This window comes from Ochlerotatus camptorhynchus, unplaced genomic scaffold (genome assembly GCF_037179485.1).
Source record: "Ochlerotatus camptorhynchus isolate MF236.1 unplaced genomic scaffold, CSIRO-AGI_Acam_v1.1 ptg000274l, whole genome shotgun sequence".
Classification (NCBI taxonomy): Eukaryota; Metazoa; Arthropoda; class Insecta; order Diptera; family Culicidae; genus Ochlerotatus; species Ochlerotatus camptorhynchus.
In genome coordinates this window covers 4,194,676-4,220,835 of record NW_027040763.1, presented here as the reverse complement: position 1 = coordinate 4,220,835, position 26,160 = coordinate 4,194,676, and the positions used below count along the sequence as shown (strand labels likewise).

General features: G+C 38.1%; 3 protein-coding genes across 3 annotated transcripts in view; 1 reads left to right on the top strand and 2 right to left on the bottom strand.

The window, feature by feature from the left end:
* The window catches only part of LOC135705731 (E3 ubiquitin ligase Rnf121), a 598,717-nt gene that overhangs the window by 197,285 nt on the left and 375,272 nt on the right, over positions 1-26,160 (bottom strand). The gene's annotated exons all lie outside the window — the stretch shown is intronic.
* LOC135705656 (ejaculatory bulb-specific protein 3-like) lies at positions 4,905-14,121 on the bottom strand. The gene is made up of 2 exons (XM_065227398.1): positions 14,049-14,121; positions 4,905-5,434 (listed from the first exon to the last, which is right to left on the bottom strand). Exon 2 carries the CDS (start codon positions 5,413-5,415, stop codon positions 5,035-5,037), a length of 381 nt encoding a protein of 126 aa, XP_065083470.1. The 5' UTR covers positions 5,416-5,434; positions 14,049-14,121; the 3' UTR covers positions 4,905-5,034.
* Positions 23,962-24,384, top strand: LOC135705655 (ejaculatory bulb-specific protein 3-like). Its single transcript, XM_065227397.1, has one exon. It carries the CDS (start codon positions 23,965-23,967, stop codon positions 24,346-24,348), a length of 384 nt encoding a protein of 127 aa, XP_065083469.1. The 5' UTR covers positions 23,962-23,964; the 3' UTR covers positions 24,349-24,384.

Sequence of the window (26,160 nt, the reverse complement as noted above, 5' to 3'; positions counted from 1 at the left end):
TACACTGGAGTCGCTTTTTACGCGGGGGATACGTGCCGCGTAAAAAAAACCGCGTAAAAAAAAACTTCCGAGATTTTGATTTTTCACATGCTTAAATATTTTTTTATAAATCGGATTTTGATGCCATTCGTTATTATAGCATGCTATGGTCCAATAGACATATTTTAAAAATTTCTGTATTTACACCAACAATTGTGATTTTTTTTTAAAGTATGCCATTCGATTACCTATAGTTTGAAACGGATAATGTGATTGGAATCAACTCGATAGGTCGTATCGTTGTCGAGAAATTGTTAAAAACGTACCGCGTAAATTGCGACTCAGCGGCACTAACCGCGTAAAAAAACCGTGTAAAAAAAAACCGCATAAAAAAAAAACCGCGTAAAAAGCGAACCCAGTGTATTTCTTTTCTATATTCCTCTTAAATAATCTTGAAAATATCGCAACTTTTCCAGTAACATTCTAAGAGTTCTTAGCATTACCTCTTGTAATCTCTTATAAATCATTCTCCAATTCCACAACTCCCTCAAATTGGTAATAATTCCCAAGAATTGGCTCAATTTTATGTCCATTTTTCTCTATGAAATTCTTAAAATATTCTTTACAAAGTCCTTGGTACACTATTCAGAATGACCGTCACACTCTTCTCAGACTTATCCGATAATTCCCTTTAAACTGCTTTGTAGGTAAGGTTAGAATTGGTTTGAAATCATTTTCAGTATTACCTAAGTACTCAAGTACTTTGCCAAAATGGTTTTGAAAGTCTCCCAGAAATTGCGCTTAAAATTTTATTAAAATTAATCTCCATAGAAACATTGGACAGAATTCCAATGAAATTATTCTCACGATTCGTATCAGCATACTCCTTAAGTTTCATCATAAGAATTTTCTATGATTTCTCTTCCGGATTGTATTTTCTTTATTGACAAAATCTCCATGCAATTATCATCAGAGTTGACAAGACAATTGACACCGTCTTCAACCAGAGGTTGCACAGACTAAATATTTAACACTAGACAACGGACAACACACCACACCCATTAGAACAGTAGGGAAATTTTCAGGTTGCCATAATTTGCCCCGACTGGGAATCGAACCCACAAAGATGGATGTAATTCTACTCAGAATCAGAAGTAGCTTGAAATTCTCCTTTCATTTCACAAAGAATTCGCCTCACACTTAACTGTGAACTATTTTCAGAATTACCTTAAAATTCCAATAATGTCCAACGTTGATGGCCTTTAATAACTAAAGTAGCAAGTTTGGCTTTTTTATTTTTTTATTAGAGGGTAAATCAAATGCAGTGCTTTTTTTAAAGCAACATGTTTAAAAAAATCTGGGAAAATCTGGCACATATTTAAAAAATCTGGAAAAATACGTGGTCTGTCTGTGTATCTGGCAAGACGACTAAAAATCTGGAAAATCCAGATAAATCTGGAATACTGGCAACGCTGGCCCAGTGAACACTCACAAAAACTAATTCTAGAGTATTTTACTAAAAGTAGAATAACTTCCTCCGTAATAAACCACAGGACTGCAACGCCTGTCATCTGCGAACAACTCGAGTGAAGCCAAATTTCTCTGGTGCTCTGGTGCTAATTTGACAGCTCCTCATTTTCCTCTATGATTAAGCTTGGTACATGTCGCGCCGCGTTTTTTAGATAGTGTTTTCTAGGTAACGTTATAGGAATATAGATGATAGAAAATACTGGTTTTGTTTGGCACAAAAGGATTTATTTTTCATTTGTTTAGATTTTTTAGGTAAAAATGTAATTTCAGACCAACTGCACAGTATTTTGATGTATAATATTTGGCAAAAAGTTGGTTGGGTTCCATAAGTCAATAGCAACAATGACGAATGCATTTCCTTGCATAACCGCTGATTTCAAATTTGAGGCTGTACAACATTTTTAGAAAGTATGTTGTTCTCATGACTATTACTCGAGATAAAGCACCTCTCAGATCTTCATAAAATATATATGTGTACTAGACTGATGCAACATTTGAAATTTTCGCTCCACAGTGCTTAAACGGTTCTAATTTGGGTACTGCTTAGTCTCCCAAAATTTGAACTACTTTAGTAAGAAACTGACTTGGCACAAACCATTTCAAGTTTATATGGGAATTACAATTTTGAAAAACTTATGTTTTTGTTCATTTCTATCTAACAATTCACCACATCACTATGCTTTTAAAAATAATAGCAGTGATTGTAGAAATCTTTCTAAGCTACAACTTGTTGAAAACCACTTTTCAATCAAATGTAAGGAACAAAAGTTATTAATGATTCAAGTCACTGATGTTTTATGATTATGCTCATTCAACTGTTCAGCAGGCAACATTGGTGCTTCTGGTGCGATGAATAGAGCACAAATATCATGGCTACTATGTCACACTGCAGAATACAGTGTTGCCCACAGAACAGCTGCTTAATCTTGCCATAAGATTATCAATCTCTTAAACAATTAATAACAATTTAATTTGATGTTTGGCTGAAAAACTATATTCCGCAAAGTTGTAGCTTAGAAAATTTCCCGTAAGAATAGTTATAGAAATGTTCGAGAAAGCAATATGGAAAATTGGTAGAAGACAATGAACAAAATTTTTGGTTTTCCCATAGTAATTTCCATGTAAACTTCAAATGGTTTGTGCCAAGTCAGTTTCTTACCAAATGAGTTTAAATTTTGGGAGGCTAATCAGGACCTGATTTGAAACCGTTTGAGCACTGTGGAGCAAAAATTTCAAATTTTGCATCAGTCTAATGTGTACGTCATGGACTAATCAATCTTCACAGACAATTTCATGTCATTTTGTATAATAGTAAAAAAGTTACAGCTGTTTATGTGTGTGCCATTTTTTCCAACATACCCTTTAAACCTAAAGATCTGAAGTATCTAACTCTGAGACCAATTTTCCACCATGTAAGTGCCAAGTGCTTGTATACAATACTCGAGTTCATGGCTTACAACGCATGTAAGCTGAACATGTTCTGTGTTAACATTGACCTCTACTTCCAACAATTATCGAACCGTTTCACATTTCCAAATCAATTTCTCCGCACCCTTGAACGAGGTGCATACCTATACAATGATGCGTGTGCTTTGAGACCTTCGCAACTAACCAAACAACACATCAAATTGTATACTTTGCACTTCGAGAGCTCTCTTGTCGAACAGCGTTTTCCTCCACCACGTGCTCGTGCAGAGTGGCTACTCGTTAATTGTAATTCATATTAATAAAGGCACTCCCCATTGCTGGACTAGTAGCTGAACCCGTGTAACAAGAGTTAGAAGCTCCGTCCACCTTTGCACTTGAAATGGTTGTAATGCATTTTAGTCTGAGTCGGTTGATATGGCATGTGGTGTTTACATCTATGCTGATTTACTTGAACTGTACTGAAAAGTAGCCAGTATAATGTAAACAAGACGTCAGCATCCACCAACATGAAATTTCATTAACAATTGAGTTGGTGTGAACTAGCATAAGTGTTAACAGCCCGAGATGATCAGCATTTAAAAAGTTCAACGCCAAATGACGAATCGGAAAAGCTCGATCTTCTCCAATTTTCATGCAACCTTGCATAGTTACAGTAATGACCCGATTTTGTCAGCCCCTCCGCGCATTAGGTTTTTATTTCACTGTAATTCCAAATCTTTCTCATTCATCTTCAAGATGGATGTTTAAAGTATTTTTTGATGCAATAAGACCACTGAAAAAGCGCATGGGTTTCGTAGAACATTAGAAAATGTTTTCTTTAAAGGGGCTGGCAAAATCGGGTAATTACTGTATTTGTTATGTGCTATGATTCACATTTTTGCTAAAATTAGACGATTTTGGATCTTGTAAAATTTTCAAAATGGTGCCTTTAAAAATAATAAAAAAAATTGTTGCACAGAAACGGGAATTGTAATCAAAATTACGTGTGAGACAAAGTTGTAGAGAAAAATAATGTTTTTTTCTGGGAAAAATATAGAAAAAAATATGTGTTTTGTAATTTTAAGTAAAAATTTCGAAACAATGTTAAAAACCTTAATATCTCAAAATATTCTTGTCCGGTTTTTTTTAAAGGAAAGCTCATGAGAAATGCATACTTTTGAAATGTTTTGAAAAAAATATGGACACTTAAAAATTGACACAAATCGACATTTTAGAAACTTTAGGGAAATTTTAGAACTTGTTTTTAAAACGTGTTTTTACGTAATTTGTACTCAGAACAATATTTGTAAATTGCGCAAGGGAATTTTGAGATATTTAGGGTTTTAACATTTTATTTGAATTTTAAATAATTTTTTTTTAATTTTTTTTCGCCAGAAAGACATTATCTTTCTCTAAAACTTTGTCTTAGACGTAGTATCGCTCAGAAAAGCCGTTTCCATGCTACATAAAAAAATTACAAGGACGCCATTTTGAAAATTTTACAAGATCCAAAATATCCGAATTTCAGCAAAAATATGAATCATTGCCCATAAAAAATAACAATTCAAATATCAATAAAAATTTCAATGCAAATCGGAAAAGGTCGATTAAAAATTTGTTATTTTTTCACTCATATGACTGGAACTGCTCATTTGAGTGAGTTTGCCGATATTTTACATCACCGGTCGCTAAGTAGTAGCATTGAGACGGTTTATGCTAATCAAGATGGATAGCGCTTTCGTGATTGATGAATGAAAATTATCATAAATGGACCAATCAAGGTTCGTTATTTAATTCACAGTTGCTTACTTGAAATCTAATCGTAACGATCACACGACACCTATCACGAGAACCCGCGCTTGGATTTGCATCTGAGTCATGCGAAACGCTTACGAACCAGGGCGTATTCAACTAAATAATAAACACACGCCAACACCAGCGAACTATGTTGGTAGCAATTATAAATCTTAAACGTTTTGCATTTATTCACGGCTTTCAATTTCGTTTCCGCACGTGTTCGAGCAGGAATTGCTCGTATATTCATACAACTAAACACGTATGTGTGCCTATGGAACTTTGGTCGTCTCTAGGGTCAGTTCGGGGCTCCGGTCGCGGTTCTTAGAGCTTGATTCCACGGGCGCGGGCATCGTCGCGGTACATGTTGCTGTAGATGTTCTCCGGGTCGTACTTGGCCTGCAGAGACTTCCACTGTTCGCTGCGGTTTTCGATCAGATAGTTGATGACACGGGTGGATCCTTCGCGCTGCTTCGCGCTGCACTTGGCACAGTTCGTCTGCAGGGCTTCCGGCAGGATTCGCTTCAGCTCGTTGGCATCCGGTGTGCATCGGCCCTGGTCCAGCAGGCACTTGTAGTAGCTGCTGAACAGCCGATCGGACTTGAGGATCTCGTCGATGTCGATTCCATCGTACTTGGAGGTGTACTTGTTTTGGGCGGCAACGGCCACGACTAGGGCGAGCGCGATCACGATGAACGATTTCATTATGGAGCTGTTTGAGTTACTGGAAGAAGAGAGCGACGATTTGGAATGGATTAGTACGAGGGGGATTTTCAAGTGTGGTGTGCAATTAGATTTCAATGCGTCGTCAAGCGACGAACCGCGTCATGAATATGACGCGGTTTGAATTTAATATAGTGAGTTGATTATTGATTTCGATCACGATTGCTTAAGTACATCTATTAGCTATTCTCCGCGGTGTTTTACATTATGAATTCAATCAGGAAGTCAGAGCACATTATTGTTAGTGCCTAGAATGTTTGTTTGGTTGTGCGGTGCAGGATTCAAACAACAACAGTTACTCTTTTTCTACTGAAATCAATAATCATTTGGATGACATTGCAAACTCAGGTAAAGTGATACAAGTACTCACTGAGAAAATAAGAATGTTACACGTGACGGAATCCATCTTTGACATAAAGGATGAGACGTAAATAAAAATGTCATGTAACATTAAGTGCTCCGCGATTTACGACAGTCTTAGAGCACCTAAATTTACATATTTTTTTTTCTAAGTGTGTATTTTACACTTGTAAAACAAGTGGAATTGTGACAAAGGCAAGATTTTCAAAGAACTGCGGCGTGGATCCAGAACCAGAAAGGGCACTAGACATGATGATTGAATAATTTAGTACGAATATTTTTTTTGTTTTATGCCTATTTTTGTACCTACTTGCACCAGGTGACTTGAGCGCTCAATTTTGACCTAACAATGCTCTGGAATATGGTGGATAATCCTTAAAAAAAAGCATCCAAGCACTGACAAAAAGGTAAAGGAATTGAAGATTTCTCCTATATTCCGTAGACCCCCGCTAATCTGATCGACACTTCATTCATATAAACGGGGTTCATTTTTAATTTGAACTTCTAGTAACCCTCTCAGGCATCAGATAAGCGTGTTTTTGGTAGCCTTATTTGCTGTTTTGATTTAATTCTGCGTTCCGTTTAACATTGTTCCATTTTCAGCGTGTAGATTAGCACGGTTCAAATTAAAATGTGTGCAGATGAAAATCGGTCAGATTACCGGAGACCCACGGTAGTTCCACAACAAGTTTAAACATTACATCTTGAAGCCTTGCAGGATAGTTTACAGTTCTTAAAAGCGGTATGCTGAGATATTTACAGAGAAACTACACACCAACTAGGAGAAATTCGAAGGTCTTCCAGGGAAAAGCCCGAGAGACTTCTTTTAACTTCAGAATACGGTATGACAACTTGTGTGCCGCTCAGCAATTAGGAGCTAATCCATAGAGGTCCTCAGATATTGTAAAGAAACGCTAAAGAACTTTGAAGACAAGTGTAAGAACCTTTGAGGTATACATTCATAGGAACTTATGAACTCTACCCGGCAGATTTCGGGTCTTATGAGTATGCTGTTTTGACCGACACAATCGGATAGACTATCTGGATACAAGATGACTGCTTTGCCATTGATGCAGTCACCAAAACCTCATTGATGCTAGAATCTGTCTAGTTGGTCCACCCTGGAGAAGGTTCTGAAGGGTATATTTTCTAAGCTCTTCAAGATTGATTTACTGCAAAATGGTTGTACGATAAACGCATTGAGATCCATTTCAAAACCGTATTTAAGCTACAATAAAAGCTATTTGGCAACAATTAAAACCATTATTCGAGCCATTCTGATCGTATAAAAATCATGGCGAATTTCAAAATTTTAAAATAATTCTCATGAAGTGGCCTAGTTTTATGTGCCATATAAAATTTGATTTCACATCACGTGAAAACATTGAAAAACTTGAGTCCGCCACGAAAAACATCGATTTTACTAATTATTTTACATTAAGAAAAAAAAAATACATTCTTCATATCGATCATTAAGCTTAGCCGAGATTTTTGTTTGTCATGATGTTTGCATATCCAAGGAAATATAGATTGAAAATCGAAGATTGTAAAAAACAAACCAAATAACTGTAATATGGCGGAGGCATAAAAGTTGATTTTCATGGGCCATTTGTGAAAAAGTTATTTTGCTTTTAAGAAATCCTTAACAAATTCATAACGTTTTGAAATGGCTTTATGAAGAAAACTTGTAGACTGAATTGTATTTATCTATAGCCTTTTTTCTTGATCCTAACCCGTTCAGATTTATGGCAGCATTTATGGCGGCAATGTTGCCTACAAAATGTTAAACGTCGAAGTTTGTTTATCTTTCGATAGTTGCGCTGTGCGATTCAGCGTTCTTCCAGGCGATTCTATCCCGATGGCTTGGAAGCAGTTACTCAGAAAGTGTTCACAACATTTTGCATTTCGCACAGCTGTAACCTCGAGCATTCCCGAAGAAAAATCCCCTTCTTCCGGATGGTTCTGGAAGTGCACCATCAAACGATGCAGGAATGTACGGTTGAATGATTTTTTCTCCAAGTGATGACCCTTTCGCCGAATTAAAATGGCAGCTATGGATCGGAAACCAACTAGTGTCCGCTAACTGACAGTTTCAGTGGTTTGCTGTCGGTACTGATACAAGCTATTCCGATCTTAATCTATTCGCTAGGTCTGGAGAAGGCTGGTCTGTTTTCAGATTGTTTTGACAATGTTTTATGAATTTGAGGACCACGCTCACTTCACTCTTCTCCACCAAGATGCTCAGTCGTTGATGGTACCCGTTCCGCCGGACGTGCTGTCGTTAGCATCGCTTGAATTTTTCCTCCAACTTCGTTTATCCTTCGAGATATCCTTGTCATAAATTTGGTTTTTATTTACTGTGAGGATCCATCCTTAAAATTCAATTTGTTAATAGAGGAGATTTTATGATACACTTGTTAAAGCCTAAAAGGCAACAATATATGCCGTTTGCTCTCATTTAAAACCTAATGGTTTTATGATTGCTTTTATAATGATAGAACAGGTTTATAGAGTATTTTATCAAGACATTAATAACAAATTGCTAATGAAGTTTATGATTGATTTATAAAACAGGTTTGTGGTGGGATTGAGAACTACTTTAAATTTAATTTTAAAACAAGACAGATTTTGACTTCTCGCCAGACTGTAAAAGGTTTTTAAAACAGCGAAAAGGTGGACCATTAAGCAGGAACGTTTTACACTGTGAAATGCTGTATTTAAACTAAATGGATTATTCATTGCCATTATAAAACCATCATAAATCAGACCAACGCCAAATGATTGCAGAATTGTTACTTGGGAACACTTCTTCTTTGTGTGTCACTTTTGTATAAAATGCTTCGATCTGGATTATCCTTTTTCCACATGGTACCTAAATTCAGTACTATAATATCAGATAACTCTTCAAATTAACCAGGCAGTCACAATAAAATAGATGCAGGCACTAATTCACCTTATTTCATTTACATCAGTCGTAATATCAATCGTGAGCAAAGAATTAGATCCATAAATAGTGGATGTAGCAATTTGACTTGATTGTTTTAGCGGGTATGCCGGAAAAAACTAGATGAACGTTTCAAAATGTCCTATTTCCATTGAAAGATTCTTTTCATCGACTTTCTCTTTCCTAGCAATTTTTTTTCCTGCTGTGTTTGACGTTTTTGGACGCTAGATTAGAACCTTCTTTATCAAACTATGTGGCAACAATAGAGAACTACACGGATGGATTTGAGTTTCTCCTTGCATCCCAACGGACAGGTATCGACATTTCCAGCTATTTTCAACACCCAATTCGATAAAAGAAGCTATTATCAAACTTCTTCTATGGCAAACGCGACAAGAAACGGGTTTGTAGCCTAACTTATTAACGAAAGAGAAAGTCGATGAAGAGAATCGATCAATGTTACTTGGGACCTAATGCATTGTTTGGCTTGGTATGTCGACATTTATTTTTATTCACAATATCTCATGTTCTCTTCTCACCGAAGGTGTTCAAAATGAGACCCATACAATATTCTCCCGAGACACTGCAAAAGGCTCTGGAAGAACTGAGAAGTTACTCATCGTCAGTGTATGCGGCCCACAAAAAGTATGACCATCCCAGAAGGAAGAAGTGTTAGTTTGTTTACTAAAATAAACTAAAGACGATTATATATGGCAAGTTTTGATATACTACCTATACTAGCATATCAATCCCATATGGAAAAAGTAGGCATTGAGAAAATGACAGTCGAAGCTACGAAGGGCCTCCCTTAGCTCAGTCGGTAAAGGCGCATCTACAAAGCAAGACCATGCTGGAGGTGGCTGGGTTCGATTCCCGGTCCGGTCTAGGAATTTTTCGGGTTGGAAAATTTCTCGACTTCCCTGGGCATAGAAGTATGATTGGACTTGCCACACAATTATACCAATGCAAAAATGGTACAGGCATCGAGAGCTTTCAATTAATAACTGTGGAAGTGCATCGAGAACACTAAGTTGAGAGCACGCAATAAGCTAATATGCGATATGCAATAAGCTTGAAATGCGAAGAAGAAGAAGAAGCTACGAAGTGCAATTCTCATGTAAATGTTTGAAAAATCATAGTAAATTTATTTATATTTTATTTTCAAGTTAAAATCTGTCACAATGAAGCTTGCATGTTCTGTTATAACAGAGAAAAATATGGCAATTCGAAAAGCAGAACTTTTACTTGAACTATGGACGATTGAATTTCAGGATGGGACTGATATGCGATTACTTTGCTTGGTGGGACAAACTGACTTGATGTTGTTTTCATATTTTCCATGATCAAAATCCATAGTTTTATCACATAATATGAAAGTAGATGCCAATTGATAGTGGATAGCGTTGCTATCTCAAAATTGACGGAAATCCATATGGGACTGATATGCGATTATAGGCAGAGTATAATCAGTCCCCCTCGTGTTTATTCGCGAAATTCACATCAGTTGCGTAGGAAATCAATGTGGCAGACATTTGTGACCAGCATACACCTTCTGGTTGTATGAAACAAACCAAAGGATCTGTCCAAATCCGCCAGTAAACCTTTTTGTTTTGACACTGTTTATAGTAAAATAGTGATCTTTTCATGAACATTAACGGTAAACACTAGCGGACCGTGAGTTCTAGTCCACCTGTGACTATCCGCCTCGGACTGGATTCTTCCCAAAAACCACAAAGGAGATACTTGAAGCAGCTTCTGAACTCACATCCCTTCAAGGCGTACTTTTCAAAAGAGGAATACCATCGACAGGATGACTGAACACGTTTTTACGAAGACATCCTGAAATCTCGAAGCGGACACCGGAAACTCGTGGAAGAGCATCCACGGGGTTAATGGGGAGTTTAAACTTATGCTAGTTCACTAGCTCCAGTCTTCTTTATTTAACGTCGGTCTCTGTTCCGCAATCTTGTGCCAATCTCCGACGGACATCGATTGCATTCCATTAACGGCAATCGAATGTGCAGGAAGGCAGCTTCCACACCTGCGTAGGATATCCCACCCATTCAACACACACATAGCCCGGGACCAACGGCTTTACTTCCCTTCCGAAGGACGTGACCAGAGATTTTTATGCCTCAGAAAAATCCCACCGACCTCGGCTGGGATTGAATCCAGGCCCATTGGGGTGAGAAAGCAGTCACGCTTACCACTACACCACCGGCGCCGGACTGGCACGAATTTCATTTGCTCCTGAAATCTCATGCTGACAGATGCTGATGTCCTGTTTACATTATGCTGCTTGCTTTTTAGTACAGTTCTAGTACACTATCACTAGCAAACCAGCACAGATGTAAACACCGCATAAACGCTGACCGACTTGAGCGATATTTCTATCCCTTCCCGAATGTTGAATAAGAGCTTATTCAGGCAAACATTTTCTTTTTCTGCAAAAAAAAAAAATGCTTATCCAGCTTTTAATCAGCTCAAATTTCTTAACCTCAATTTTAGCAAAATGTATTTTTGAAAACAATAGTTTGAACTAAGCTCAGTAATGGTTCGAACCAGGATAATAATTTCGCAATCATCAAAACTTAAATCATAACTCAACAAGACATTACATTTTCCTTAAGAGCCAAGAATTAGAATCAATTCGAGTGATTTTTTCAATATATTGAAAGAGGTGGAATTAGGGCGTAACAGGCTTTGTACCGTTGATTTCTAGGAATGCAAGGCACGCCTACACAAAACAACACATCCCTAGAGTAGAGGAATTCACTACCAGCGTGTTGATTTGCCAGGGATAGCCATGACTTTTAAGAAATCATCGAGAGAAGTAACTTTTTACAAATACTGTTACGCCTGAATTCTACTCTACTTAGATATATTGTGCTTCAAGAGATTTATTTCCGTTTTACGGATTAATTCCAATAAGAAGATGTTCCACCGTAGCTAGAATAGCCAGCAAAAATACTTCAAGTTAGTCAATGTACACTATGTTTTTTTTCAGTAATCAGCTCAATTTCTTACTGGCAGTTAGAACTTTGACAGCTGCAGTAGAACCGTCGGACGGAAGTAGCGCAGCAAAAAAGGAGTAGCAATTTCATATTTCTCGCGTCACCTTTCATATATTGATCGATTCTCTTAATCGACTCTTTCTTTCGTTAATAACTTGGTTGCATTCATATTTCGGGCTAATTTTTCTACATAGTCTGTTAAAAGAAAGTTTTGTTAAGCGTATTGGTGGATAAGAACAGCTGAACATGTTTTTGGAGTCGGGTTATTAACGAAAGAGAGAGAGAGTCGATGAAGAGAATCGATCAATGGAGATTGGTCTATTTGAAAAGTGACGCGAGATTTGTATGTTTTGTGGAAGCTGACATTTGTGCTTTGGAAGTATCGCCTTAAAGGCCAACCCACATTAGATCCGTTTGCGTTGCGTTGACGTAAATTTGACAGTTAGACAATAGATTTAGCTGTCACTTTGCCGCAACGCGTCAGATCCGGATCTAATGTGCGTGGGCCTTAAGGCCTCTGGAGTTGATTCATGAGAGATTTGTAGCTGACCCATAAGGCTTTGCTATGAACCCATTGGGCCTTCATAATTGTTTTTTTTTTTTTAATTCCTCGAAGTAAACCTTCAAGCAATGCCTCAGGGTTTATTTGAAGTTGATATCTGAATCCGAAGTTGATCTATGAGGCATCTGAAATAGATCGATTTGGTCAAAAACAGTTGAATCATAAGACCTCTAGACAAAGTCCGTAAGTTCAGGACTCGTCCCTCAAAGCCCAAGTACACACTCAATTCAGATCACCGAGGTCAGTAGAGTTTTACCGGGTTTTGAACAGCAGATCAAGTCGGTAAAATTTTCAAATGACCGTTAAACGTGATAAATCAATAAAATTGACAATTTTTTTTATAGCTAAATGGGGTAAACTAAACAAAGTCTGTACAAGTTCGGAATACATTTACTAATTATTGGATTTTTTATAGATTTTCAAACTTTTACCGAACAGTTCTGTAGTTCAAAATTTACCGATCGGCAGAGGCCTGGATTAGTGTGTAGTTTTAATTAAGAACAAAAGTTGAACAATGCAAAAGGTTCAATGTACACGGACATCCGACCGGGAAATGTACGGTTCTATTACAGATTTACATGAAAAGTATGCAGAATTGGCAATGTTTCGCAACATAAACAGATTTTGTAATGTTGTATTTTTGATGTTTGCTTATTTTTCGAGTTTGTTTCCCCTAATGCATTGCGTGTCGAAAATCATCTCGTGAAGGTTTTATACAAAAATTTGCCATTACATATGCAGAGAATGTAATAAATTCAGCCTTTCAGTCGACTTTATCTTTCTTCAAAAAAATTGGCTTCAAAAATGTGTTTATCGCACTAGGTGTTAGATGACGCCCTTTATCAATCTGTAAACAGACGAAAATGCCAAACATGGAAAACTACAAAAATCGCGCTGATCTAGATCCTTGACGAAATCGTACCAATCCGAATGAATTTGAATTTATAATGTCACACGGTTTCACTTTTCTTAACTGCCAATTCTCCAGCGAAGCGTGGCGTGCAAAGGAGCGGTGACTTTGCAAAAATCCCACAAATAAATAATTTATGCATATGCCCTCAAAATGGACTTGACGTTTGAAGGACTTTCCTACGTATGCTATCTTCAGTAGACGCTCAACTGTAGGAGAAACATTTGTTTCCCATTTTTCATTTCTAAAAGATCTCATGGGAGCGTTTTGATTGTTAAAAAATCAGGATTCCAAAAATCTCCGATTTGTTGAAAGAATCCTAATCATTATAGTAAATTTGATAGATGTGCCAAAATAGAAACATTTTACATGCAAAGTCTTGAGAAATTCTAAGAACTTGTAGACTTTTAGGAACATTGCATTACATATTTCCTATTTGAACAAATCTACAATTAACGCTTTGACCAGCACCAACTACATTCGGGCTAAATTCGACTCGAATTAGTTCTATTTAGGTATGATAACAAAACGCGCGTTTGTTTCCGACTACTACTTATCACGCCGAGCTTATTCACAACTATTCCAACATCATCCACTGCCGTTAGTTATACCAACTCGTTTAGATCACCGCTAACCAGATACAGTCAAGACAACTGATAAATGATTTAATAATCAATAAACGAGTTCAGCCAGTACCGGTACCACTGGTCGTTATTGCACTTGTACACCGTTACAGAAAAATCGCTTCATCCGAAAGGTCATTTCAGCCGCATTTCCGGTACCAATCGTTAGCAATCATCCACACCGGAGTCCGTTACTACTCACCTAGAACAGAAACTGAAGACGCCAGGGACTTTTTTGGAACACTGAAACAGCTTATCTTGCCGGACTAGAACTGTGCACTGTGCCTGATAGTAAGAAACCTTCTACCTTTTATATATATACTGACACCGTTTCTGCGCGAACACAAACACGATCGCTCAGCGCGCAAAAACTTCAACTCGCGAGGACGACTTGTGACGTCACCAAAACACGGTCTCCCTCCCACAACAAGCGCGATATCTAATAGGCACAGGCAGTTGAGCGATTTTTCACGCCTGGATGCGATCGGCTCTTAGTAGGCTAGGTTGTAGATAGCATGTAGGAACGCGAAGAATGGAGACGGTTGGTCACTGCTGAAATTGCCGGTTACTGTTGTTGTTGTTGTTGTTGCTGCTGCTGCTGAAGAACCACTTCAGAAGCTGCGCGTTTAGTAAACACTTTTGATCGCGAGCTAGTATTTGTGGCATTCGAAAGCACCACCGAGGATGATGGTTTCGTATGTGTTGCCATCATCATTGATCGAATGATCGCAGTAATGATCATGATGATGCTGGTATAGCGTAGCGCTGAATATTTTTATGCAATGCACATGGGCGATGGCACGGCGCCTGCTGTATTAAGGATCGCATGAGTCAGGGTGAATTTCATTCCTATGTCTACGACGGTAGTCATTGTTGTCTTGGATGCTACATCTGGTTTATTTGGTTCAAAATCGATGACTTTTGCAAAATTGATTTGCATTTTTATTTTCATTTTGCCGAGGTAATTATGGTAATTATAACGCTAATCTCCCATTCGGTTCCGAATCATTAACCTTTCCGTATTGATACATTTTAAATTCATCCTATTTGCCGCTGAAAACCTGCGTCAAAACTATAGTTTGCTGTTGTCGCTAGTTTTATAGATAGAGGCTTTAATTGCACGGTTAGCACTTGGTTGAATTATTTTACCCTGCTCGAGCGCTTTCTAGGAAATTCACATAACAGTTTTATTACGTCAAAAAGGCACCCTGGTGGAATGAATTAGTGACACCGATGACACAGACATGTTCATTTGTAGAAATCGATTTATCGGGATTGATATTGATAACTAGTGATCGTGACTTGTGCAACCGGTGATGACAGTTATCCAGAAGGCTTGCGGTGATATTCCGCAATTACTTGCGGAATATTTTAGCAGTGGTTTTCACTCTAAACTGTCAATAGTATTGTTGCTTATTCTTCTCCCTTGTCCTGGTTTTGATGCTCTAACAAGAGCCAGTCTCGACTTACTTCCTCAATTATTGATTGAGAGCATTCTATGCCAATCAATACCATTTTGTTTTGGCTTTGGTTTGTTTTCCGTCGATCTTTTTCCATGCTGAGCACCAATGCTACCGACGCCAGGAAGGCAGCTCCCACACTTGGACCCTACCTATCGACTCATCAACTCATGAACCGGGGACCAACGGCTTTACTTCCCATCCGAAGGAAGGCGTGATCAGAGATGTTATGCCTCAGAACATCCCGACGGCGCCGACTGGGATTGAACCCAGGCCTGCTGGGGTGAGAGGTAATCACGCTTACCACTCAATCAATACCATTGTATGCATTTGTATTTTGTGTGGCAAGCACTATAACATGGACTAGTTCCAGATCCAGACAAATTTAACATGCACGAAGAAGGAAGGAAACGTGTAAAAATTGCATTAGCGTGAGGCGGATTCGTCTCCAGAAGGCTTCAAATACCTAGCAAACCGAAACGGACCCTTAACCATTTCCGCCACAGAAGGTTTTTCTCAGTTTTGATATGCAAAATTTTAATTTTAATTATATGATATGCAATTTATCGAATTTGTAAAAAAAAAGTTTTTGTTTTTTTAATCTGTAGTATTTTAATAGGTTTTCCAATAGTTGTTGAATTATCAAGAATACATATGGAAGAGAATAATGAGCACATAGAGAAGTTTAATTCAATGTTGACTATTTAATGCTGGATTGACAATCATGAGACGATTATCAAAATCTGTATTACCAGATGCTGGCCAAATTAAATGGATGTCCCTCATGGCCGATTTCACATAGGCACCGGGACAAAAGTTATACTTGGCCATGGCTTGTGGATATATTCCTTTAAAATTAAATTTTTTTTTTGCCGATAAATTTGCTAGCACACATTTGATTTTACAGGGCATCTCTTACCGCCGCCGGTGGTGTAGCGTTAAGCGTGATTGCCTCTCACTCCAAAGGGCCTGGGTTCGATCCCAGTCGGCGCCGCCGGGATTTTTGAGGTATAAAATCTCTGATCACACCTTCCTTCCTAAGGGAAGTAAAGCCGTTGGTCCATGAAGTTTATGGGTCGATAGATAGGGTCCAGGATCGCCTCCCTGGCGTTGGGTAGCATTGAAAAATAAAATGGAAGAATACTAAGTGTTAAGGGAGATTGCAATTGTGAGATGAATTCCAGGAAAGCTTCAAAGGAATTCGGAGGAGAACTTCAAAAGAGTTTAAAACTAGAATTCCAACCTAATTTTGAGGAAAATTCTGAGGAATTTGAGGAGAATTGCAAGTGAGTTCAACGAGTGGAAAAGTAAGTGGAAGACGTAGAATCCGTATCGAAATTTGATACTAATTCACTGAACTTTGTGAGGATAATTTAAGAAAAATTCTACTATCGAATTTCTATGTGTATTCCTACGGTGATCATTTTAATTGAGCATTCATAGCAGAGTTTCAAGGGAGTTTTGAGGAGCATTTTAAGGAGGATAATTTCCTGGGAACTTCTGCATAGCACCTAGCATTCGCTGAGAAGAATTCCAAGACGAATTTCAAGATAATTCTTTGGGTAATACGTTTTTCGACTGGTTGATGATTTGTACGAGTTTCGGCTGTGCGTTCTGGCGAGTTCAAACAATAGGTTTTTAGCGACTTTAATTCGAATTAATTCGGTCGATTATTTTAATACATTGATTTACATTGCAAAATATTAACGTAATCAAAAGAATTAATTTCAACTGACGGTATTTAAGGAATAGGTTTGACCATTGGCGTAGCTAGACAATTTATCTGGAGGGGGCCTAAGAAGGAGCCTGCTGCACTTTTTTAATTTTTCAAAATAATTAAATAAAAATCCACTCAAATTGCGTCAAGGCCACTTATTTTTGGGTACAGCCTTAAACGCTTACTGATTTTGAACAAGCAATGATCATGAGTTTTGTAATGAAATAAAAGTCCGGATCTTGTAAATGTAAGCATCTCAAACTTAAGAAAATTCTCAGAGTTAGGTAATTTCATGAATTTTGTAACTAGCTTTTTTTTATTTTGAATATTTCACCATCAGTCAAATCTCAGACATAGGGACCAAAATTGAATTCTAGGAGTTTGAATTTTATAATTTTATAACATTTTAACTGTTTCCAGGTAAAGTACGCACAGAATAAATTTAATACATTAAGGAAGTAGGAAAATGTACACGATGCACAGTTTTTTGACGTAGGACTATGCCTGTGATTTCTATATGGAGGTACACTTTGTGAAAACCAAAAATGGAACATGTAACGAAATTTTGAAAGATTTTGAACGTTAATAACTCTGCTGCCCCTGGACCAACTTCAATAATGTTATCACCAATCGATCAGAAATATTTCTACGCATCGATAGCAATGCTTCCGACCGTTGATTTTCAACAAGAATCTATTGAAAAATGGGAAATATCAAGCATTGTTCAAAAGCGTCGAAATAACTAACAAATCCACCAATTACGTACATGCATATGCTGCAGATGCAGAATTCTTAACATTTTGTATGTTAAAATAATAATTTTGGGATTCCAAACCAAAATGTTTTCCAGATTTTGTAACTAATGAAAAAGGATATCTCTGATACAGATTGTTTGCATAAATTCTTCGAATACAGTAAGTAAAAGTCAACAAATTCAGACCAATTGTAATAATTATAAGACTAAGATAAAGTTGCAAGATCCTTCTTCCTCCTCATTTCATGAAAATTCTAGTACATTAATATTAAAAACAATTTTCGATTTCATAGCCGTCTGAATCTCCTGGTCTTCAAAATTCCTAATTCAAGATCTTATGAAACTTACCTAGATTCTGAGACTTACAGCATTTCTCGAGATAAAAATTCTTCGAGATAAGAAAGTAAGAAAAAATTAGGATTTAAAAATTTCGAAAAATCTTGACATGTGGAAAGAATTGTGGATAATCAGGTTATAATTTAATTTAATCAGGTTTTTTAAGTTACCTTGTCATGATTCTGATATTTGAAGAGAAAAAAAAGTAATAAAGCATTTATCCAGAACAATTTTTTATTCGATATATAGAATCAAGATTTAACTATATTTCTAATCGAAAGGAATGAGCTCGAAACTTGAATGATTGTACTTGTAATTCTACAAAGATCTCTGAACATTTTTGCACTTCTGGAAAGACACCTAAGACATCTACAAATATTTTTGAACACCTAGAAAGTTGCTTGAAATTTAGCGAAGTTCCCAAAACTTCCAAGAAGTTTATGGAGCTTTTTTGGAGTAAGATCTCTGACAAACTGCAACAAAGTTCCCTAAGCTGAAGCGAAAATCCCTGAAGTTCTTAGAAGTTTATTGAACTATTTTTAGATCTTTTACAAATCCCTGTACTTTTTCCTTACACTCATATGAAGTTTTAAGCAGCTCCTCAAAATGCTACGAAATTCAAAAAACTTCTACACTGCACTTCTACGTTTTTCGTTGAGTTTCCACGAACATGAACGAATTTGTTTGAATTTGTACATAATTTCCACAAATATTAAAAAATAAAAAAATAAAAAATTATGTCCTAGATGTTCCCGATCAATAATGAGCTTCTCGGAAATAAAATAATGTTGCTTTAACTTCTACGAAGCTCCTCAAATTTAAATGAATTCTCTATTTTCAGAACTTTTCCTTTTTTCTACGAATTTTTCTAAAGGTATATGAAGATGCTAGAATTTCTACCAAGTTTACTTAATTTCTACGATCTTTCTTGAACTTCTATTTGTAGTTTTACGAAGCTCCTACAACGTAAAAAAAATCCCTGGGATCATGGCCAATTGGTAGCGCCTGAAGACATCTTATTGCCATCGATTTGATATAATGTAATTTCTCAAAATTGTTTTTTCTAGTCCACAACATAACAAAGTTATCAACATAAAGGACTTTAAACAAATCTTTGGTGGTCCAATTTTATTATTCACCGTTGAATAGTACCATAGAAAGTAGCAGCAATTCTGGAGGGGACAGGTAGATGCATGCTACGTTGTGTGGTTTTAGGTAGCATGCTAAAGAGTCTCGAGTATCAGTTTCCTTGATCTCTATTAAGCAATGTTGATGGATTATGTTTAAATATTTCTAAACTTTCTGCTACGTCTAGTTTCCAAGGCGAAGATACACTCCGCCGATTTAAATTCATAATGAAGTCCTTGATCCATCTTTTAGTTAGCCTTTTTTACCTTTGCGATGTGCTCCTTAAACCTTGTTTCCAAAGTCCTTTTCGTCTGACCCATGTAGATTTTATTGCAATCTGGACAAGACATTTTGTAGACTCCGGCTTTCCCTAAGACATTTATTGAATCTTTTGTAGATCCTAACAGTGACTTCATCTGATTTGTTCTGCTGCTGAATACTAAATCTAGGCCAAAACTTCTAAACTTCAAAATCAACGGTTTGGTAATAATTGGAAAATTTTGTCTAAATTCACCGCTACCCGTTTTAAACGCTCAGTTACTGGTGTAAGAGTTGTCGAAATACGCCTAAAATGATCCCTTTTATCGAATACTGCTTGAATTGTTTTTTTCTTGATACCCATTAAGCCTAGCGATTTCAAAAATGTGAGCTATTTCCTTTGATTTCCCTGTATCGCTAAGAGGAAGAGTTTGCATCCTGTGAACCATTTGGTGAAAAGCGGCCATTTTGTGTTGATGGGAATGATTTGAAGTGCTTGGTATTACTCTCTTTGTATTTGTTGGTTTCCTATAGATTTCGAAATTGAACGAAGACGTTTCCCTGATGATGAGAAGATCTAGGAAGGGTAGCTTGCCGTCTCTCTCTTCTTCGTGAGTAAATTTGATGTCCTTGTGAACGTTACTTATGGCCTCCAAAGTTTTTGATAAATCTTCCCTTTTGACAATGCTAAAAATGTCATCCACGTACCTATACCAACATTTGGGCAACCAATTCCTATTCTCCACAGTATTTTCCAGATTAGCCATGAACAATTCACATAAAAATGGAGAAAGCGGATTGCCCATAGGAGCGCCTTTAGTTTGTTTATAAAAATTTCCTCTGAAAATGAAATAATTTTCCTCCATACAAAGACGAGTAAGCTTGAGATATGACCGAACTTTGTTTTTCCAAGTAGAATCCGCACGTTGCTTCAGAAGACAGTCCTCTAAAAGGCTGATGGCTTCCTTTACTGGTACACTCGGAAAAAAGTGCTGTGACATCAAATGAAACCATGACTTCATCTTCCCGAATCTCTCCTGATGCCTGAAGTTGATTTGCGAATTTGAGACAGTTGAGTAGGGCGTAAATTGTGACACGGCAGTGGATACCTGCTGATTTTTAGTACCTATAGATTCGTATTTAACTCGTAGATAAAAATGGATTCTTCAGTGGTGTTGAGTACTTGACACTGATGAAGTCTGCAAGTTGTAGACGAAATACGCGTATCTGTCAAAAGATAAGCAATTATAACGGAATTTAAAGGAAATAAACCAACACGCTTAAGGCTCTACATAAAGGGATTCCGTTGAGAGGTTCGACAAATTTTAAAGAATATTTTGAGTGGTCAATTTGAAACTATAACAGCAGTTTGATTATTCTTAGTGCCAGCTTTACAACTGCTCGACTATTCGGTTTTATTTTTAAGCGGGTTTTAAACACGAATGGAACTCTGGCCACCTTCTGGATGCTGGGTTCGCCGTAGAGTGCAGCGAGCTCGTGGTTCATTCTTCGCCGCCACTCACCGTTTTCCTGCACACCGCCGAAGATCGTCCTTAGCACACGTCGCTCGAAAACTCCGAGTGCTTGCAGGTTCTCCTCGAGCATAGTCCATGTCTTGTGTCCATAGAGGACCACCGGTCTTATTAGCGTTCTTTACATGGTACATTTGATGCGGGAGTGAATCTTTTTTGACCGTAGTTTCTTCTGAAGCCCGTAGTAGGCACGACTTCCACTGATGATGTGCCTTCGTATTTCATGACTCACATTGTTGTCAGCCGTCAATAAGGATCCAAGGTAAACGAATTCCTCCACTACCTCGAATGTATTCCCGTCTATCGTGACATTGCTTCCTAGACAAATCCTGTCATGTTCGGTTCCGCCTACTAGCATGTACTTTGTTTTTGACGCACTCACCACCAGTTCGACCTTTGCTGCTTCGTGTTTCAGGCGGGTGTATAGTTCTGCCACCGTTCCAAATGTTCTTGCGATAATGTCCATGTCGCCCGCAAAGCACACAAATTGACCGGATTTCGTGAAAATCGTACCCCGGCTGTTGAGCCCGGCTCGTCGTATTACACCTTCTAGAGCGATGTTGAAGAGTAGGCATGAGAGTCCGTCACCTTGTCGCAGTCCCCGGTGAGATTCGAATGAACTGGATAGTTCACCCGACACCCTTACGCAGTTTTGCACACCGTCCATTGTTGCTTTGATCAGTCTGATCAGCTTCCCAGGAAAGCCGTTCTCGTCCATGACTTTCCATGATTCGCTTTTAAGTCGATGAACAAATGATGCGTTGGGACCTGGTATTCACGGCATTTCTGGAGGATTTGCCGTACGGTGAAGATCTGGTCCGTTGTTGATCGGCCGTCAATGAAGCCGGCTGGATAACTCCTTTTCAGTATTGGAGCACTTAATATTACATGACGTGTTTGTTTACTTTATGTTCTTTTATGTCAAAGAAGGATTCCATCACGTGTAAAAATAGTCATTTCTAAGTGTGTTGTTTTCATTTAAAGGCGGTAGGATGACAACTACAACCACGTAAATAAAGGGTTGGGTGTACAATATCAATGCTAATAGCACTGATCATGTATTGAAACTTTCAATGTAGTGTAGCAGTAGTACAATAATTGATTGACGCGTATTTGAAGAGCTTCAGTAAATTTATTGATTTATTGAATAAGAGCTACAGAAACGAAAGCCAAACAATACCATAGGTAGCTGTGCGTCAGTGCCGGCTGGAGCAACCTGCTGTCTTCCGGAAGACTTCACTATTCGCCTATAACAATTGCTGAAGCAACGGAAACGAGTAGATCTTCATTTGGTCATCGTCACGCAATCCATTAACAATTCCCCTTCCCATTTTTTACAATTTACTTCACTTCAAGTTATTTGAAATATGAATTTAATTTTTCATGAGACAATCACGCAGCAAAAAAAAAATCGTCAATTCAGCATCGCGGCCTACTTCAATTAATGGTGTTAACCGACTATTATATACGTTAAAATTGCATTAAGCTCTAGAACAAGTTGGGGATAAACGTTTAGTCGACTCTTTAGTTTCCTTTAGCTCGTCAAATTCGAAGAAGCCTGTCATGACGGTTTTATAATCATCTTCATAAAATTCCTTGTTTGTATTTGTGAAAATATTAATATATTCTATTAGTCTAGGGCTAAGTTGAACCAAAAGAGATGCTTAATAATTATGTTCCAATTAATGGATTATCTCTGTAAAAAAAAAAGAACACTCACTGGTTAGTGTTGCAGTAAGCAATCAGAAATGTAATATGGAAATTAGGCAAGTCATGCAAAAACTAGTAAGGGCTGAATAACTCAATATACGTAGTGACTTATTTGCCTATCGATTGCTTCCTACGTCGTGGTTGTCATGTTGAAGGCCATCAAGACAGTTGCTATACTTATTGCGTAAAAAAATGCCTATACCCAAAACGGTTTAACAAAGCATAGCCCGTCCATGAACCCGTGAGGTATGGAGATATGCTTGAGAGTATACCATGCCACTCAAATAACATATGTGACGTACTGATAAACGGTTACTCTTTTGGGGCAGTCAAAAATGTTGACTAACTTGATTAACAAGTGGAGGTTGTTTTTTTCTAACTGTCAAAGGAGCACTTATAATGATTTGCTAAAACGGTGCTATTCGATGTGCAGTAACAGATGATAGCTCACGACTGGTTGATTGATCACAATTGAAGCAGCCACTACTCAAATAATAGATGAAATCATGAATAGATGATGAAAAAATGGACAGACAGAGTTTGGGTTGGAGCACTTACCCTCTGGCTACCCGTTTGAACTACTGTGTTTCGTGCTGGCTATCTGCAACTGCTGCAGTCACAATGAAGGTGAATAACCTTAAATTTGGTTGACCAAAAAGGACATAAATTACAAACCATACAGTTAGACGGGTTTTTGTCGAATCGAGACGACTCACGATTTTTTGGACGCGCACGCAAGAACAGCTGATCCGTCGGGAGGCAGCCAGCAATTAACAATTGGTTTCACACCGTCTGTCCAGCGAACCTAACCGGTCAGCGTTGAACGGCAAAGCGTGCATTCGAAGCGTTGCAACTGCACGCACGCACTCATCAGATATGTTGTTGAAGGCATGCTTTGGCCTACTGGCAGACTGGCGAGAATGAACCAGGCGAGGTAAAAAGTCGACCTCTTTAATGCTTGAAAATCCTTGGTTTACACGGGCCTATCTCGGTTGGCCCCGCTGCCATTGTGATGCTTCTTATTACCTAGTATATATAATGTAAGACGATCTGTACTCGGAGCATAGTTCAATTCTGCATCTGCAACAGAGAGGCATTAGTGCGTTTTTTTTCGGTAGGTTTGAGACCGGGTTCGTCGCTTAAACGGGCTCAAGTCTTTTGGTGGTATAAGTGATTTTAATTCAGTTTGCGTCTAATTTTCTGGATAGATTACCGTTACCAAAATGAAGTTTTTCATCGTTGCGGCCTGTGCCCTGTTTGCCCTGGTTTCGGCTCAGGATGAACAGTATACTACCAAATACGATAATATCGATGTCGAGGAAATCCTCAAGTCGGATCGCTTGTTCAACAACTACTTCAAGTGCCTGATGGACGAGGGTCCGTGCACTCCGGACGGCAATGAGCTGAAGCGTATCTTGCCGGAAGCGCTGCAGACAAACTGCGAAAAGTGTACCGAAGCTCAGCGAGCCGGGGCCATCAAGGTTATCAACTATATGATAGAGAACCGCCCGGAACAGTGGACGACCCTGCAGGCAAAGTACGATCCGGATAATACCTACATCGAGAAGTACCGCGCCGAGGCGGAGCAGAGCGGTATCACCCTGTGAAGATTGTCCAGCAAGTGTGAAATTGTTCATCAGTAGTGTACTATTGGTTGTAGTACTTAATTTATATGCAAATTCCAAAGGTGCCTGTGATGAGAGAATTTTGAAACGTAGTAGAATAAATCGGTCCTCAGATATCGTTAACATGTACGTTTCATTTGTTTTATTTTGGGTGTATTATTTGCCGTAAAAAAATTCACGCGCTGTCGTCGATTTTTGGTCAGTATTTTTTCTTTGATCTATGCTAACAAAAGCAAAAAATGGTAATGAGCCTGTGACCGATTGACGTCAGTGCACACAAGGCGTGTTAGTTCAAATTTGTTGTTTCGAAAATTATAGTCAATGGACTGGAACGCCACCAGTCAGTCAGTCAGTTGGCCAGCGCAGTGCAGCACAGCGGATGTGTCATGCTACATTTTGTGTCTGTTCATTCCGCCGAAGAATCGAATGAATATTCATCTCCTAAGCTCACCAATCCGTCCGTGATATAGGTAGTGCACGGATAGATGGCAGCAGCACAGGAGGGAAGTGCGGGGTATTTATTTACGGACTTTGTTGACCTGTTCGCAACAGTGCTCAGACGGTAGTGATTAACCTGAGCGACAGTGACGATACCGGGAAGAAGCAGAGTGGGCAGAACTTTTCCGCTGCACACGTTGATTAAAACATCATGATTGAATTGATTAGTGTCGACCTTTTTCTTCGCTTTACTAGCGCTGAATGGAAGGTTTACTGTCGTAGGAAAGGTTGTTAATGATGTTATTTTCTGCGCTTATAATACGTTCCCAGCGGAAACGTTTCAGTTGTTGTTGGGAAATTCCTTTCAAAACAAGATATAGCGCGCAATATGTTTGCGAAACACGCTTGTCAGATACAACAATTATTTTCACCAAAATCGTGAATAATTCGTGGCCATGTTTGGAAGAAGTGGATGAATACTCTGGAACTAGCCATGGATGCTACAATGGGCTGGGCAGCACATATCAATTCTCTAAAAAAGGAAGCTGTATTTAGCACTCGTTCAGTCTCAATTGCAATACCAACACAGAAAAAAAAAGTTGTTGAATATTACATCCAAACAGCTGCACAGAAATCATTCCGCCGGCTATGTAATATTACGTTGTCCGATGTACATCGATTTTGCGAACAAAATTACGTCAATTGATGTAATATTGTATCTGATTTTTGCTATTACATCATTATTTCATACATCAGCTTGAATTACGTTGATCGATATTATATTTTTTTTTGCTGTGAGTAGCAAACTGGAGATCTGCCAGCAAATCTATAATCTGTGTGAGTAACAAGTTTTGAAAAACGCTGTCTAAAAAAAAGTTGTTCTGCGGGACTGTTCTTGTATTCTAACGTCAATCATCTTCTGCTTCCATTAAAAACACTCAGGCGAGCTTTAAGTTCTGGTATAATCGTAAAAAAATCGTCAAGGATGTGTCCATAATTTCGAACAGCTTAGTGATTAGGGCATGCATGCTTTTGTGAACAAACACGTTGATCGCCGATTTCTTGCTAATAGAAACTCAATCTGGGAAACGATTAGGCAATCTTTTTAGTATAAATACAGCGTTTAAAAGTGCAACACATTCTAGGTCAGTAGTTCAGCATTTTGCTGTTTTTAAAACTTTTTAAAGTCTGACGATAATGTCAAAACGGGTCTGGTTTTTAAAAATGAATTTAAAGCAGCACTCTATCCCTGTATAAAACTGTTCAGTTAGTCAATCATAAACCTGCTCGGTATTTTTTTTATTAATGCCTTGACAAAATACTCTATAATGGTATTTTATCATTATATAAGCAATT